Genomic DNA, 17160 nt, shown 5'->3' with positions numbered 1-17160 from the left:
TATATTCTAGAAGCCAAAACAAATTCAACACATTTCTTATTGGTATTCTTGGATATTGAGCCCAGCTTTTTATAAAATCCCAAAACACATAATTCTTGAAAACCCTGCATCAAGAGCTGACAGATGTCTTCATTTGAATGATTCATTGTTGAATGAATTGATGATTTTGAACAAGTACATCAAGCTCAGATGCATTCTTCGGTTGCTTTTTCCTACATTTACCCTTTCTGATTTGTGATTTTTCAGTTTACACCTTTAAAATAGAAAAAAACCGGATTTAGAATAGGGCGAAACAAACAACGCTTGCTCCACTGTGCTCCAGGGATATGCTCTGTTGTTAAGTATGCCAGGGTTTTTGCTGAAGTGTTATGCAGTTATGTTTTTGACTTCAGAAAAAACTGAAATAAAACTTTACTCTCAATGAATCTTAATCACGGAGTCGAGCAGATACGCCTAACATTTGAATATATCCTACAGGTTGGATTGCATAATGTGGCTTTAACACTGTATATTTACAGGCTTGAACAATGTTATTATCCTCCGTGTTGTTGACATTCGAGCTAATCTGGCTGGAGGTCCTGTGTGGGTTTGTGCTGTTGGACTGTCAGCCTGTCGATGTTCAGGCCACATCAATGAGCCTCTCTGTCTGATCACTCTGCCAGGGGAGACTCAGTGAATAGGCGAGAGATTATTGTACAATATGTTGCAGCTAAAAAGTGCCGATGTTGCTCTGTTGTTATTTAAACCATTCATTGTGTTGTACAAAAACACAACAGGTGCAAGACTACAAAAATAGCCTTTTCTTCCAAAAGCAACCTAAGGAGAGATGCCTCCCAGGGTCTCACACTCAGGAATCGAACACATAATGAAGGTGGAGTAGTGACAGGAATAGAAGGCACTTTAATGCAGATTGATCCACAGAGACCTGAATGCAAATCATTACTAATCAGATTGTTTACTACACCATAAATGATGAGTGCTGTGCATGAGGGATGCCGACCGACAGCAGAGAAAGAGAGACGATTGTTGGTTCACTGCTGGAACACAACGGGAAGATTTCCCAATTATTGAGATAAAAAAAGATTTCGCAAGAAACATTTGCATAGATGTCTGAAATGGGATTTGCTGAACTGAGACGTTTCAAGTTATCTCTCTTGTTTGTCAACTTTGCAACTGCTCCTAAAATATTAATCAAATAGAAGTCAAAATGTATTAAAACATTGGAAATCACAGAAATCGTCTTTTGTGTTTAATACAAAAACACAATTTAATCTACAATGTTAATTGTTTAAGAAATGTCAATCATTATTATGTTTTTTGTTCCACCTTGCTTCCTGTGTTGACGCAGAGCAGCATAAATGCCTCTGGGAATAAACTGCTTTTGACTCAATGTGTTTATTATAGTACATTGTCTTAATTCTACACATAATACAATTATCTTGTATCATTATTTGTTTTATTACATACAAAAAAAAATGTTTGGACTCTCACAGAAAGTCTCCCAGGCACAAGACAAACAAGTCAAATCTGCCCATTTGTCGAGATCTCTTTTGGAATATTCTTGTATTCTTGAACGAATAGTGTGAGCGTCTAAAAATGGATCGCTGCCACTTGGAATGCAAGGCGGTTGCTCAGTTACACGGTATTGCACTGCATTGAAATGAGATTCATTGTTTTGTTGCACCATCTGGCAGCGCCAAACAGGTGTGACTCAATTCAATAATTTGATGAGGGAAGCAGTTAAGCATAGGCTTTGGCAAGGCATTGAATATCACATATTATAGGTGACAGTGGCACACTGAATACAAGGTTTTATCAGGTTGGTTGCCTTTTTATTTAGAGACTTTCCTTCTGCGTTGTGTGTCACACTGTGTCCCCTGCTGTGCTTTGTCTCACGTGCATGCTGAGTTTTACATTACAGTTAATTGTCAGTCTCTGTGTGTATTCACACTGGGATGGTCACATCTATTTCTTTCCATAAAGTCCTTTAAAACATGATTGTCGTGCTCCTTCGTTTTCACATTTTAATTATGAGATTGTAGTGGAATGGAATTTATTTTTAAATAGCTATAAAAAGCTCTCTTGTTGTCAAGAATCAAGAAACAAAACAATTAATGACTTAACCCAGTAACAATGATTTCTCTGTGAATATTTATCCATCCAAAAAGATTAAAAACACATTAATTAACCACAAAGATGCCCTGGCCGACGTGTTCCTTCATTATCATGAATACACACACACTGTAGTTTATCTTCAGTCATAAACGATGCCTTAATGAATCCAAAGCTTGATATAGACCACCAATAAATTCCTAATTTACGCCTGTTGGGGTAGAGTTGGCAAACAACTGCAATTCCCAATTGTTTTAAGAAATATCTAGGCCTTTTAAAAGATTTGATTTGTGAAACTGTTTGTTAATATTCACATTTTAATTGGGAATAAGTGTCAGACATGATAGGCAAGCAGAAATGTCTGGACTACATTGTGGATTTTGGTATTTTAAGGGATTTCCTGACAATTAATACAAATCTATAGGTAATATTAGATTTAGCAAGTATGGCATTTCCCATTATAAACTGATATATCTTTAATGTGGAGCAAAAACAGCAACAAGTAAACTTTGAAATGTCTGCATCTATTATGATCTAATCTGACCGCGCTCACCTGCTGTGGCTCTGGTAGCTTTTTACTATCTGGAGCGGATTCCTTCGTCTGATTCTGAAGGCAGTCGCCCCCGGTCTATAGGAGTAGAGAGAACATATTCAGTGCAGTGTAGAGAGTACATGCTGTTTGTATTCAGTGAAAACACAATATGAACAGACCTTTGTATGGGACATTCAAATCCCCCTTTTTATTTTCACTAGAAAGCAATCAGGAGTCTTATTGACTTCTTCTCAAAACCATTCAATAATCCAAATATGTTTCTCACTGTATCGACAGTGATTTATTTAGCCTGTTTACTTGTGTACAGGACACACATGTTGTATTCTGTGTGTCCTGTACACATTTACTAATTAGTCAATCAACAGTTATTCAATCAACAACCAAATTGTAAATCAGAAAACCAATGCCTGATATTTGTTGGTGGTTTCATAAAGATCTGCTGCTCTCCTCTTTTCTTTTCTTTTCACCGTAGCCTACTGGTTGGTTGGAAAAAAAAAGAAGCAATTTCAAGATGTCACCTCTGGCTCACAAAACCTCAAACAGACCTTTTTTGCAACTTATGACGTAAAAACAATCAATCTTGAAATGATCAATAAAGAAAATAATGATACGCTGCATCCCTACAGGATCATGTGTTATTGTTTTTTTTTTAAATGTGTGGGAGCGCCAGGGTCTGATAGGAACGGAGGATCCTTCAGACACAGGAAAGGCTTCCAGCTTCATCTTCCTGTACTATCAATGACCTGGCGACGAGGACGCCATGATCACTTTCGATACAGGGTGGATGTGTTAGTGTTGATCTGTTACAAAGTTGCACACGTCGCTAAAAGCATCGTCAATCATTCCCCCCCTTCAATAGACTTGCCAATTTACCAGCTAGGTAATAGCTTTGCTTTCATGTAACATTGCTGCCAATTATTATGGCTAAAACTAAGCTTTGTACAGATTGAAAACTAAATGTGGACATTACAAAATACATGAACTGCTTCTTTATAAAATAATAAGGTCAATTATGAATTACTTCATGGACCTGCTGTATAGAAGAACATTTGGATGCATCAAACCACATGTAAGATAAGTGAACGCAGTCTCCTGCATGCATTTTATTTGAAATATAGAATTCAAACAGTTAGGTGTGACTTCTTTCTACAGTGTGACAAGCTGTTACGTGCTCTGTGTTTTTCTCTGTCTCTCTGCTGCGCAGGTACACCTGATCCACCCCTGGCTCCGCCTCCCCCAGGTGTCCTAATTGCATTCTGCTGGGGATGACTTAAAAAGGGAGAAGCTGGAGGAGAAGAGGTCTCTTTTCCTGCCCTGATGCGAAGGGAATACGACCGTGGATTTCCTCCCACCTCGTGTGGATTTATATATATGTTGCTGTATTTTTTTTGTGTGAACTCTGGAGGATATTAGTATAGGTTTTTCGCGGCTTTGTTTCCTTCCCAGTAGGCTGTGTTTGGACCTTTGGGTAGAGGAGGGAAGTCTGGGTCCTACGGCTCATGGTGTGGCTGGCCCAGGCCCCCTTCTTCTTTTTTTGTTTGTTTTATGATCCTCCAGACCTGGTTCCTTATTGCTGGTAGGCATGCATGTGAGTTACGGCTGTGCTGAAAATAAATGCCCGTCGATAACTAAATTCTGTGTTTGGCGTGGTTGTTTTTATGTTGCGGGTCTTCCCACGAGCCACTACCGCTTGGTAGAGGGACGGGACGTAACACAAGCAAATCATTTGACAGCCGCAAATGTATCACATTTCATTTTCAAACTGAAACACAGGCCGTACGCTACACGCTCACACAAACTGTCTCTTGTCATTTCCTCCCGTCCTACAGGGGGGGAGGACAGCGGGAGACGTGGCGGTGCTCACGAGCGGACACCATATCTGAGTGTCTGTTTCAAACATGTCTCCTCTTATCTGTATCAAAAATGTTTCTCCCTCTCGCTGTGGGATATTTTTCCACCCTGCCTAAATGATATAAGCAAATATGGGAGACTGCTGAACATTGTTCTTGGCATAATGTCATTAAAGAACAATCTCTTTGACGCGGTTTCCACAGAGGGTAATATCCTCTCTGGGTGGCATCTGTCCGGGCTCCCCTGTCTTCAGTGGTCTTTCAACTTTTATCTGTAATAGTTTTTGATAGTTGTAAAAATCATTAGGCTTCCCCATCAGAGATACAAATTCAGAGCTGTCCTCAAAACTCAATCGTAGAGAGGCAAATCTGTGACCATTAAAGCACCTCCAAAATAATCTGAACATTAGAGGTCAGTTTCTCCTTCTGTCTCTCCTCCCTCAGTACCAGCGTTCAGAGTGCTGTAGCAACAATGCACTCAATGAAGATCCTCAGTGTAAAACACAGTGTCTGTTTGCACTGGGCAAGTTGAGCTGTAAGTGAAAAGCTCTTTGAAGTTGGGTTGAGAGTGAAAATAGTATCTTCACTGAAACGACAGTTCTCTTTCAGCGCAGTTAATGAGTTGCTGAAATCTTCCCTAAGTGAGATTTAAGGCTCTAAGAAACAATGATGTGGAATAATCCATTGTGGCATTTTGTAGATGAATGAATCATCGAAAAAACAAAAATATCCTCAGATTTGAGAAGCAGAAACTCGAGCATGGTGCTAATTGATTTACTCAAGTTACACATCATTAATTTTACCAATTTTCTGCTGATTGACAACTCATTCATCATTTCAGCTGTGAAGTGTATAGTTATTTCCTGCGGCGAACGCAAGGCTCCATGCGAGATATTTTTATTCCTCTTAATTTTAGCTTTCACAAAGAATAAATATGCTCTCGTGAGGTTGCATAACCTAAGCAGTGTTTTAAATGCTTGCGACCAGGGCAGATCACAACTAATTACCATCACATTATTTTTATTATCATAAAAGACGTAGCAGAGAGGCTGGATTAGAACTAGGTGCTGCAAGAAACACTCAACCTTCATACAAGGTGAGGTACTGGCCGCCATTAGCCAATCATATTTGACGATAAATCAATCAACCATTTAGTTTCTATAATCTGGAATACACTCAAAAATGGCCATCACAGTAGACACGTGTCAAACCAATTTTCCAATACCTGAAAGATATTTAATTAAATATGAAATCAAATGTTGCAAAAGCACAATTGTCAAAAAATTGTTTATGATATTTTCTGTTTCGATAATTGTTACCATACCTGTTTATGGTCAATATTGCAATCTAATAGCACAGTATAATTATTTGAAGTGATTTAACTCAAGTGTACAAGTTGAACTTGACTATATTGACTGAAGAATGATGGAAGAATACTTAAACATTTAGAATTTTTTGCATCAAGTTTTTTGCATCAAGTTTTAGAACAAATAGACCTACTGTAGAAGAGGCTTGTCTGATTTCAGATGAGGGGCTTGAGCATGGATTCAGTGAACAGATGAACTTTATGGACACAAGCCCCCAGGTAACATATGCCATTATAGTTTAATTACTCTAAAGACTCACCTTTTCCATCTGGCAGTCCTTATCTCCGCCACTCTCTCTCCTCATTACTTCCATGTTCATGGGTGATTTACTGGCTGTGACAATTCTCTGAACTTTAGAGATATCCTGTTGGCAAAGAGAAGACAACATTATAATTTAGGGTTAAAAATAAAATGTGTAAATGGCGTGTTAATGCAGCTGAAGCAATGGGGTTCTTTGAATGTAAGCAGTTCTGACTCAAAGGTTCACAACGGCTTAATTTATACTTGTTCATTTATATTAATTCAGCTTATTTATGAGTAGTGAATAAATCATTGTTGGTGTGACTATTTCCCAACAAGCAGCAGAAAGGGCAAAAAACTGCATAATGACAAATTAAAACATAATTACTGAAATATTAAGGAGGTGATTCTAGTCTAGTTATTTCAGTCATTACATATCCAATGACGGGGAGACTGACAAGTGACTAAATAAATTACTAAAAGTCATCACGCTGACAGGAAACTGCCTTTAGCTTTGATGCACAGCAGTGCATGTAATTCCTTTTTAGCATAGCGTTAGTTTTTTACTTCTGGGAATTGCATTTCCCTTAAAAAACTGGTCTTAAAGGTGGGGTTGGTAATTTTGGAGAAACCAGCTCGAGTGCGCTAGAATTTGAAAATACACAGCCGGAAGAAATCTGCCACTTCCTCACAGAGCCCCTCCTCCAACACACACGAACGCGCACATGACCAATGAGGGCACGAGATAAGTTTGTGCACAGATGGAAGGCTGACAGGCAGGTAGGCCATCCAGTTATTTTAGCCGGGCCGGCTAAAATGATTGGTCATGCTTTTTATAGTACTACGGCTTCCACTGATGACATTTTTTGTCAAAGCACAACATATTCATTGCTATTGGGATGTTATGAGCATTCCATGGAATATAACAAAAAGTGTATCTCAAGCCGGTTTCTTACCTACCCCACCTTCAATATGAGGAGAATATCTGCTTAAAAAAACCTGTTAAGTATCACTAACATGTGTTGGCCACAAAGCTCATTTGGTGCAATATACTGTAACCATATCCAATGGGAAAATCCTATTGTATTTTGTCTAGCAAGCACTTTAAGATGCTAACTTCTGTCAGCAGCATTATGTACTGTAAACACCACTGTTGGAAATGTTCATGAGTTTGGTTGAAGGGTATATTATTCTTTAGAGCAGATCCAAACTACAGGGCATAAAACACATTATTTTTCACTTTCGTTTAAAAAAACAGATAGAACAGTTAGCTTTGGCGCATCGCTCCGAGTGCCCTCTTAGTTTTGTTATGAAATTACATGTAGTTGTTGTAGGAGCCACATTTTAAGTATTTCGTCCCCCATGTTGGACCTTCAAACCAGCATGTGATTGATGCCTGTACTGCGAGTGAAAAGTAAGCATAATCCTGGGTGGTAGATTTGAGCATTACAGCTGTGAGAGCTTCACATGATGGACAATGATGTTACAGTGAAGTGACCCGGTGCAAAAACAGCCAAAGCAATTTCAAGATTGTAGATTCTCTCTGGAGAATATAGAGCAATCTATATCTCTACAGAAGGAAAATGACTTTAGTGAGGTTGATGTGCTTTGAATCGGTGGTGAAAGAAACGCTCTATGCGTATAAAGAAAAAAGAAAGAAAAATAAAGTAAATAAAAACAGATTTCAGAAGTGTTACATGGCAGGGTTGAGAGAAAATTATTTTTTATTTCATAACATAATCCATCATTAAAATAATGATGATTGATCCTTTGGCAGGCTTCTTTGCAGAGACCATGTTGTGGTTTGTCAAAGTGAACTTTTAGCCTTGCTTGAGATGAAATTCGTAGCCTGTTTTGAATCACACTGTTAAACCCCAGCAGGATCATGTTGTCATTTATAACTTATATGTATAAGAAAATATTTCAAACCGCATTATTTTAACATACACAAAATTGTATCTACCTTCTAAATGTTGACAGCAGCAGAGTTGTTGAGTTGTTATCCTATACAGTAGTCAAAGCTTTTCTTTGAGAACTTTGTTGTAATGCCAACAGGCACCATTGAGTGTGGCAGTGCTAACATGAATGTGTGATAGATATGTATCAAAACTAAGTATCCACAGATAGCAAGTGCCAAAAAAGTTAGTGGATAATCTTTGCCTTCAGGCTCCCTGGCAGTGTAGTGTGGAGAAGACTGATGTCAATATCTTGATTTTATGAAAAATGTTTTCTACTTAGAGGCCCAAGTACAGCAAGGGCCTTCAGTTTGACCCTCCTGCATAAGGAATATTGACATTATTTAGTGTTGTCCCAAGTTCTCACCCAATGTAGTAAACTTCTTACTACTACAGAAACAAGCCAATCCAAAAGTAAGATACTTGTATTTGGTACAATCTATCCCTGCTAAATATACTGCTGATCCATAGGCCAGTGACTTACGCAGGCGTTGAGACTACAATTCAGCAGGAAAGGGCATCCCTGTCATGTATTCTGTAATATGCCAACATTTACAAGCAGTGCAGAAAATGTACGGCGTGGATATTATTTATTTAGCATGTTTCCAGACACAGTCAATTTTGAATAATTCAGCAGTACTATTCATAAAAATAAATATAACAAATCATGCTTAGATAAAACTTTTGTTTTGCTTCAGTATACAGCAATTTAGTTAGTTGGCAACAAACAGTAGAATATGAACTACATTTTTTACAGCAAAAACAATTAAAATCCTCTCCGTCTCCTGGAGCCGGTGTTCTGCACCAGCTACATAGTACCTTACCTAACTGGGTCAAAAGTGGTCTCTTGTGAGATGAAGCAATGGTTTCAGGCAATTGTAACCTGTCACTGTCATATCCCATTCTTACTTTGTCAACTGAAATAACATATGGCTTTACTTGTGAAAGTGTCCACTTTGGAGTGAACACTTGATGCATTATATCCTGACTTTTGACAGCATACGTCAGATCGAGGAAGCATTTGACAGTACAGCAATGGAAGAGGGAGGGCATTTAACAAGCTGTTCTGTCTGCAAAAGTGTTTCTACAGTAAAAACTTAAAAAGGAGCTTAAACTGTGAACATTAATAATCATGGAATGTCTGTTTAATTGTAGACTACTTTTGTAAAGTAAAAATAAAATAGTTTAACGAAAAAGAGCTTAATTAGAAAAAATGACTTGGACTTCTTAGTCATTTCTTGCATTTTGACATGCATGATGCAAATGGAATTTACCATTCAAATTCAGCCGATAACTATCTTCTCCGTCAGCCCTACTATCTCCTCCCTTCGTGGAAGAGATTAATATCCCGTTGATTTATAAAGACTAGAAAACAATCATAAAAGTAAATATTAAGTGCTGAGGGCAAATAAATTCCTGATCTCTCCTCCAGCTTAGTAATGTGAGCATCTAAGACATCATCTACCATTACTTTGATGAAAATTGCATGCTATCGGACCACAAGGCTTGGCCCTCTCCCCGAGACTCTTAAATATGAAGTAACTTCTACTCCAATCTTGCTGATCTCTGCATCCTCACACTAATGAATCTTTCACCAGCGAGAAGAGCTTTGTGTGTGTGTGTGTGTGTGTGTGTGTGTGTGTGTGTGTGTGTGTGTGTGATTGATTGATTGATTGATTGAAAAGTTTATTAACAGCTTGTATATTGGGTACAGTACAGTACAGCTCAAAACATACAATTGTTAAGGGGATGCAGACCAGAGAAAGACTTTCGTCTTGTTTACATCAGGGTCCCCCATTTCCAATTCATCATATCATTTAAGACATTTAAGACATATTTGACATACAGATGGCTTATTTACAATTTACATACAGGTGGTTTTTTACATACAGATTGCTTATTTACAATTTTCATTTTAGATTTCGTTCTAATACATCCTAACCGGACATTTAAGACATACCAAGTCTACAGATATACAGTTAGTAACAGAGTCTAAAATGCGAGTATATACATAGATGGGGGGGGGGGGAAGCTGTCCATTGAACGACAGGTTGAGATGTGTACCATTACCGGGGCCAGTTTTGCAATGCTCTCCCCCGAAGGTGCTCTTTAAGAGAGGTTTTGAAGGTAAGTATAGTTTTACTTTCCTTTACAGTTGTGGGAAGAGCGTTCCACCTTGATGTGACATAATTGCGAAACGTGTATTCCCCCTTTTTTGTGCCAAATCTGGGTTTCACATGATTTGTGTGTGTGTGTGTGTGTGTGTGTGTGTGTGTGTGTGTGTGTGTGTTTGTGTGTGTATGTGTGTGTGTGAGGGACAAGGCCTGGGAGAGTCTTATTTGTGACTTCTACCAGAGCTTAAGCTCCATTATGTAAACGCTAACTACGAGCGTGAAGCTCAAAGTGGTATCAGTGAGTGCTTGAACAAACATCCCTGTCCACTTTGGATTTCAAAAACACAAAGCGGAATTCAACTCAAAGTGTTCTCATGAAACTAAAATGTAAGATTTATCATCCAGGTACTGAATAAATGATTTCTCCATATGTTAAACGCCTTAGGGGAATTGATTTTTCGCGTTTTTTATTGTCGGTATAGCGATAATACTCTGCTGTGCGCATAATTATTGCCTTTTGATCATCAACAATATTAGCATATGATTAGCCATGCATTTTCAGAAAAGTATAGATACATATACAATCCACTTATACTAATATGTCTTGTCCAAACCTACACAAAAGAAACTAGGAAACAAGGATAGAATAATAAAACTACTGAGTGTTTGATCCTGTTAATGAGCATCATGACCACGTGGTCATCAGAGACCCATGTTCCTGACATTTGCCTCTCTGTCAGTGAATTGTTTCCTAACTTCTTAGCTGCAGGTGATTTGGCTCGTTTATGCACAGTAAGTGCTATTTATATTTATAGTAAGTGCTGTTTTTAACCACTTCATTTGAGATACATTTGGCAGTGGTTAACATTTGCTTTGACCCACCTCTACTTGCACAGGCAAAGTGGACAGATGGAACACCCCGGCAATCTTTGCAGCGGAGGTGTGCTCAGATTTATCAGACAGCCCGTCAAAGTGTACAGCGGCTACAGGAGTTAATGGAGCTAGCAACAGCTCACAAGTGAAGTGCTGCTATTGGTATGCTAATAAAGTAAGAAGCATACACTTCATTAGCATAAGAAAATCAACCCACACCTACCTTGAGTTTCCTTTACCTCTTATTTAATGAGATGCCTATTGTGTCCATGTGCTTGCATTTATGTAGCTCTCACTAATGAAAGGAAGATGACAGGGAATACACTTTTGGTATAATGGGATTATGTGTTTTATTTTTGGCAACTCCTACCAGATTTCCAATGTGGACAGAAAGTGTCAATTACAGAATATTGCGCTGTATGAAGGCAGAGCAGAGGGACAGCGGTGACAGTGGTGCTACTGCTGCACGATAAGAAATGAAGAAAACAAAATAAAAATCCTCTAAGGCATGTAAAATCTCTTAGGCACCCTTGAAAAAGACGCAGGGTAAATTGTCACTGCCTTGCTGAGAGAAAAGCCTCTTTAAGACAGAATTGCTCACCAGGATCATGGCAGATAAGGCGCTGTGGTGCTGCGGCTGACTTGATGATTTCTAAGTGACTGCAGTGACTGCTTTTCAGGGACCAACTCAATCTCTGATTAAGGATGACATGAATGCTTGGTAGACGGACAAATAACCACAGGTTCTATGAGCGACATTATGAAGAAACAAAAATGATGTGTATAACGGCTCCATTTCGGTTTATAGATCTATAGAATAAAACATGTATGTTTATAACACTGTTACATGTTTTTGAAATGTTGACATGAAGTGTTTGGAGAATAAAAACATGTGGACTGGGAAAAATCTTGACACTTGAAAGGAGTCCTAACGTATCAGTGTTTCACTAGCAACACAAAAGATAATATCTTCACTGAAATGGATTAAATCCTGAGCCTGTTGTTTAATCTACTGTGACCTTGACTGTGAGAATATCCCAACAAAGCCTGTTTCATATACCTCATTCACACCAACGGTGTTTCAGGGCCGGTTCGGAGCTGGAGCTTCAAAAGCACCAGGTTTTCCTGTTCACACCGCAGCGGAGCAGCCTCTTAGCTCCGGAATCCGGTTCGTTTCAAGCACCAAACATTTTTCCGGCCAGAGCAAAAGCACCGCATACGTCACGCTTACGTCGAGGCGGGGGCAGGGGCGGGATCAACTCCTGAACAACAACAAAAAGCCCGCGTTTTATCCACTGAAGAGACCAGCTACCTACTGGGAATCTGGTTTTCCGAAGAGGTACAGAGGATGCTGGAGCACAATCGGCCATTGTTGTTGTTGTCGGTGTGAGCTGTGAGGGGTTTCCGCGCGGTTTGGCTTTATGAAGCAGGCACATAGAGCAGGCACGCAAACGGTTACATCATGACGCAAACGATGACGCAATGACGCAGCACCAGTCGGACTCTGGGCAGTGTGAAAAGAGCCTGAGCTAAACCGAAGAACCGGTTCTGAATCTGAAAAGCTCTAGCACGGAGCTTGAACCGGAGTTGCGTTGGTGTGAATAAGGTAATAGTGACTTAATCGTATCTTAGCGAACAGACTTTAAATCTAAAATATGAAACTCTACAACCCTGTCTCCTCAAAATTACGTAATGTGGGAGAAAATACATTTGTAACTAAACATAATTGAGAATGCAGTTTAGTTCTGTGGGAACGTCATTTTGAGGAGACAGGGTTGAACTCTAACAACACGTTCAAATAATTAGGCTTGTAAACTACAGCACCATATTAATAAAATACTAATATTTAAGTGACTGCTTGATTTAGACATGTTATTATTCTGAACAACCTCCAGAACTGTGTTTGCCTAACCTGTATATTTGGTAGTAATTATTTCCTGGGCTATTTCTCTCTGGAGAGTGATACACAGGGCATCAGATTGACAAATAGCCACTTATACACACACAAATGGCTACCACTTAAATACATGTCTCATACAGTGCATTATGTGCTGTGATGTGTGGTGAGGTGAAAATGTTGGCACCAAGTTATATTCCATGATGTCACAAGGCTGGGACATCATGGAGTTACAGTGTGAAATGAATTTTAATTTGAAAGTGTTTACACAAAGAGGAGCAGAAAACAGCAGCCGCCTGCTTTATCTTATCTGAAGAGTCAGAAGGAAATTATACTCCGCCATTACAGAGGCAAATCCTTAATCCTGCTTGCATTGCATTTTCAATGATTGCACTTATCTTATGTTCCTAAAGCATTGTAACTGCTGTGTTTAAACTGGGGTCACTAACAGTCAAACTGACCAGATATTGTGACACAACTTCAGGCCTTTTCATTGAAGAGAACCACAGGTGTAATTAATAACATGATTGAGTGCCACACTCCATTTAGCTCTACCTGTTTCAGGGCACTACTGATTAATTCTGGCTGTGTTTCTGACACTTCAATGGAATACAGTCAATGTTAATGGTACCTGAGTTTGCCTGCTATTACAAGTCAAAATGTTGCCTGTGAAAATGGACCATTGTGTTGCTGGTTATTTCAATGGGCTGAGGAAATGCTTTTTGCCTTCAGCCTGCAATGTTTATTCATAGCCACAGTGAATTAGGCTGCCTTGCAAATGCAATCAACCATGATTACCACAATGACCTGAATCCACGCTACTAAATGTGTGGCTTAGACTTTTTTCTGATTTCATCTACACTAAATGTTCACTCGGATTAAGTTAGAGAACAGCATAGTTAATTCAACAATACTGGAGTTCAACAAGTTTAAAATGTAATGTAAGACTTTTAAAACAATCTTAAGTTCAAGATAAATGTTTCCAAAAATAGTAGACTAGGTCAGGCGTGTATTTGTGGTAAATTAGATCTCAAGAAAGTGATAAAAGATGTAATTATTGAAGTTCAAGCAGTCATTCATAAATGTTTTTATGGCTTATTGTGCAGCCCGATGTTTTTATGGAAGAAATCCACCAAGGTTAATTTATTTCCTGAAATATATAAGCGAAGTTTTAAGGAGACAGAAAATAGAGAGGGAGTTTTGGAACAAGTGTTAAATATATGTGCTTTCAGTGGCTATAAAGCTTTAAAAAAAGACCTTACTTTGAATAAACATGAAATGAGACGTGAGTGAGTGGAATAGTGAATTACCTTGGCATGTGGCTGCTGAAAGGTGACTCTGGAGCTGTTGATGAGCGATGAGTATCTGAACAGGTGGGAGGGGAGGAATCTGGGGCTGCTGCTGGGCTGGTTGTGCAGGACAGCTGAGAAGCAGATGTGAACTGTGTCCTTCAGCGCCTTCATCTGAGACTCCTGTCCCCAAACACAATTACACACAAAAGCACATTTCTGAATCCCTCCATGCCTCCTTCCATGCATCCACAAGAGAAATGTACTTAAGCATTAAAGCCATTGGCCATGCTTGAAAGCAGCTTTAGGACAGCTACTGTTGGAGGCATCGTTAGGCAAGGCATGAAGCGCAACTCACTAGAGTTATAAAAGAAGCAATGCTCAAAAGATTATTTCACTTGAAATCAATAATAATAATGGACAGAATGATTGTTTCATCTTTTTTACAAGGGCCTCTGATGTCAGTACAAAATAATTCCCTGTTCTCATTCATAACACTCCGTTCGATGTCTCACTATGGGACAATGCCTCATCGCGGAGCAAACAGAAGCATCAATCTCATTACGCCAATCCTGATTGGCTGGTGATCTTGACGTCAGCGTCAGGGAATTCACCCCCTATAAGTAGCTTGCGCCACGACGCATGCGTCATTCAAACACCTCTTCTCGCTTCAGAGCACATCTCTATAGTAGCCGGACAAGCTTAACGGTCCACAGACTGAACCCAAATATAACCATTTCGGTCGACGGGCGCTCGCCGGCTACTCCTTCTGCTTCGCAAGAAGACGGTAATACTAACGCCAGTTAGTATTCAAATCGACCTCGCCGTTTCTTTCCCCGGAAAGTAAGGTAAGGTTTTGATTTTTCTCAAGCTAGCTACGCACCTGTTGCTAGCTAGCTTCCCCTTACTACCGACACCACGGTAGCGAGGACGCTTTTCTTTTTCTCTCTCACGGAGGAGAAAAGGATTAGAAGTATATTGACACACCAGTCAATATTCTTTGAGAACAAAGGACCCACACCGTCCCTTTTTCTCCGGATTAAGGACGGGTTGGTAACACTTTTTCTCTCAACGACGTACCTGTTACGAGCGGGTCCTCTCCACGCCACGAGGCGAACAAGATGGACGCCTCTCCCCCTCACACCAGAGGAGTCAGGGACTCGGAGGCTCGGTCATGCGGCTGCGGGTTGAAGATAGCAGGCACAGACTCACACCAGGTCTGCTCGTCCTGCCTCGGGCTGGAACACGCCCAGGAGGCTATCGACAACCCCGGCTCGTGCGGGCATTGTGCCCGTTTCACCCGAAAGAGCCTCCACCGACGGCTAGCACACCAAGCTAGCTTGTTGGAACAGGACTCCCTTATGTCCACTGATTCGCCGTTTGGCAATCAAGACACGGGGGCGTCCGCCGCAGAGACTGAGCCCCTCACTGTGTCGGTCTGGGGCTCACTAACAGCTGCGGAACCGGGATCCCACGCCGTGTCAGGCCGGGACCCGGTGGCGGCAAGAGACGCGGGAACGGAGCCCCACGCCTCACCAGGCGGGAGCTCCCGGCGAGACCTCACCAGGCTCCGCATACCGCCGATGGAACTGCTGGTGGCAGCCCACTTCCTACCGAGGATAGGCCCGTCACCAAGCAGGAACCCCCACGCTGCCAGCGAAGGTGGACCGTTTCCAGTCGACCATGACTGAACGGTCCTACAGAGCCGCAGCGTTGTCCGCCAGGGCTCTGAACGTTTCCTCACTGCTAACCGCATACCAAGCGGAGCTCTGTGAGGATATGTTGAGTAATCCTGGACCGGCCGTTCTGGATCAGTTGGCCGCGGTCAAAGACATTTGTCTCCGTGTCCAACGCTGCGCCGTCCAGGCCACGGGCAAAACAATGGGGATCATGGTGGTGCAGGAAAGAGCTAGAGGGCTCAACCTCACCAACCTCCCAGACCGGGAAAAGAAGGATGTGCTTGACATGCCCATCGTTCCCGAGGGGATTTTCGGCTCCGCTCTTGCCTCCATGCAGAGGAGATGCGAGTCGAAAAAGAAGGAGGACGAGGCCCTCTACCTCTGCCTCCCTCAAAGGGCTGCCGCTGCCTTCACAGCGGCAGCCCTTCGTCCAAGCTGCCCCGAACCCTGCTCGGTTCAAAATACCGAAAACGCAGAGGTCGCAGTCCGCCCCGAGTCCCCAGCCCAGGCAGAGGACTAGGGCGAGCTGGCCTAGAAAATCTCCGGTTCCGGCTGCAGCCCAGGCGCAGCCAACCCAGAATTTCGAGGAAGAAGAAGCGAGCGGCGTGACAGCCCCTCCTTCTCCCCTCTGTGACAGAGCTGGAAGTCTACGGTTCCCCTGCTCTAAATGTGTTCCCGCCGCCTCGAGAGATGCCTCAACACCATCCTCAAGTCCGCATAAACACATGTCACACACTTATTGATTTTTCTGTCATAAAACATTTTCCGCTGACGCATCCAGGCTTCGAGCCAAGGGCGCAGCTCGAAAAAAATGAAAAGAAAAACAATAAAAACAATAAACCGTCAACTGTTCCCCTTCTGAGAGCAGCTACGGCCTCTCTCAAAGGGCGGACAATTGACGGGTCTGTGAAGGCACCACCGTCACGCGCATGCGCAGTGCCGGCTGGAGCCGTAAGGGCACCACCGCCACACGCATGCGCTGTGTCGGTGGGGATTGTGGAAATGGGGCACCACAGTGCTCAGACACTGGAGGGCCCCATAACACAACAAATAGAGACTCAGAGGGGAAGAGACGTGACATCTCAGCTGGGTCTAAGAGCATACAGTGGGAGATGCTCACGACATCTGCTTGGGTTTCTCAAGACAGTTACACGGAGCTACAGACTCCAAGTCACCGTCACCCCCCCCTCGCTTCTCAGGCATTCTGCATTCGCAGGCCCAAGGAGAGTCA

At 41.4% G+C, this 17160-nt stretch overlaps 1 protein-coding gene and 1 non-coding gene across 2 annotated transcripts in view; both read right to left on the bottom strand.

Annotated features, from left to right (window-relative positions):
- luzp2 (leucine zipper protein 2) overlaps window positions 1–17160 on the bottom strand; it is a 192341-nt gene that overhangs the window by 2890 nt on the left and 172291 nt on the right. Inside the window, exons 9-11 of the mRNA XM_034221347.1 lie at window positions 14272–14433; window positions 6142–6246; window positions 2666–2740 (exon numbers count right to left, since the gene is read on the bottom strand). Coding sequence (XP_034077238.1) covers window positions 2666–2740; window positions 6142–6246; window positions 14272–14433 — 342 coding nt within the window. The remainder of the gene's footprint in view (window positions 1–2665; window positions 2741–6141; window positions 6247–14271; window positions 14434–17160) is intronic.
- LOC117549447 lies at window positions 3320–3446 on the bottom strand. The gene has a single exon (XR_004569480.1). It is a non-coding gene; the product is annotated as a small nucleolar RNA SNORA71 (small nucleolar RNA).

The sequence above is a fragment of the Gymnodraco acuticeps genome, unplaced genomic scaffold (assembly GCF_902827175.1).
Source record: "Gymnodraco acuticeps unplaced genomic scaffold, fGymAcu1.1, whole genome shotgun sequence".
NCBI classification, from domain to species: Eukaryota; Metazoa; Chordata; class Actinopteri; order Perciformes; family Bathydraconidae; genus Gymnodraco; species Gymnodraco acuticeps.
Note: the sequence above shows the minus strand (reverse complement) of the source record. Positions and strands in the feature narration are given on the sequence as shown.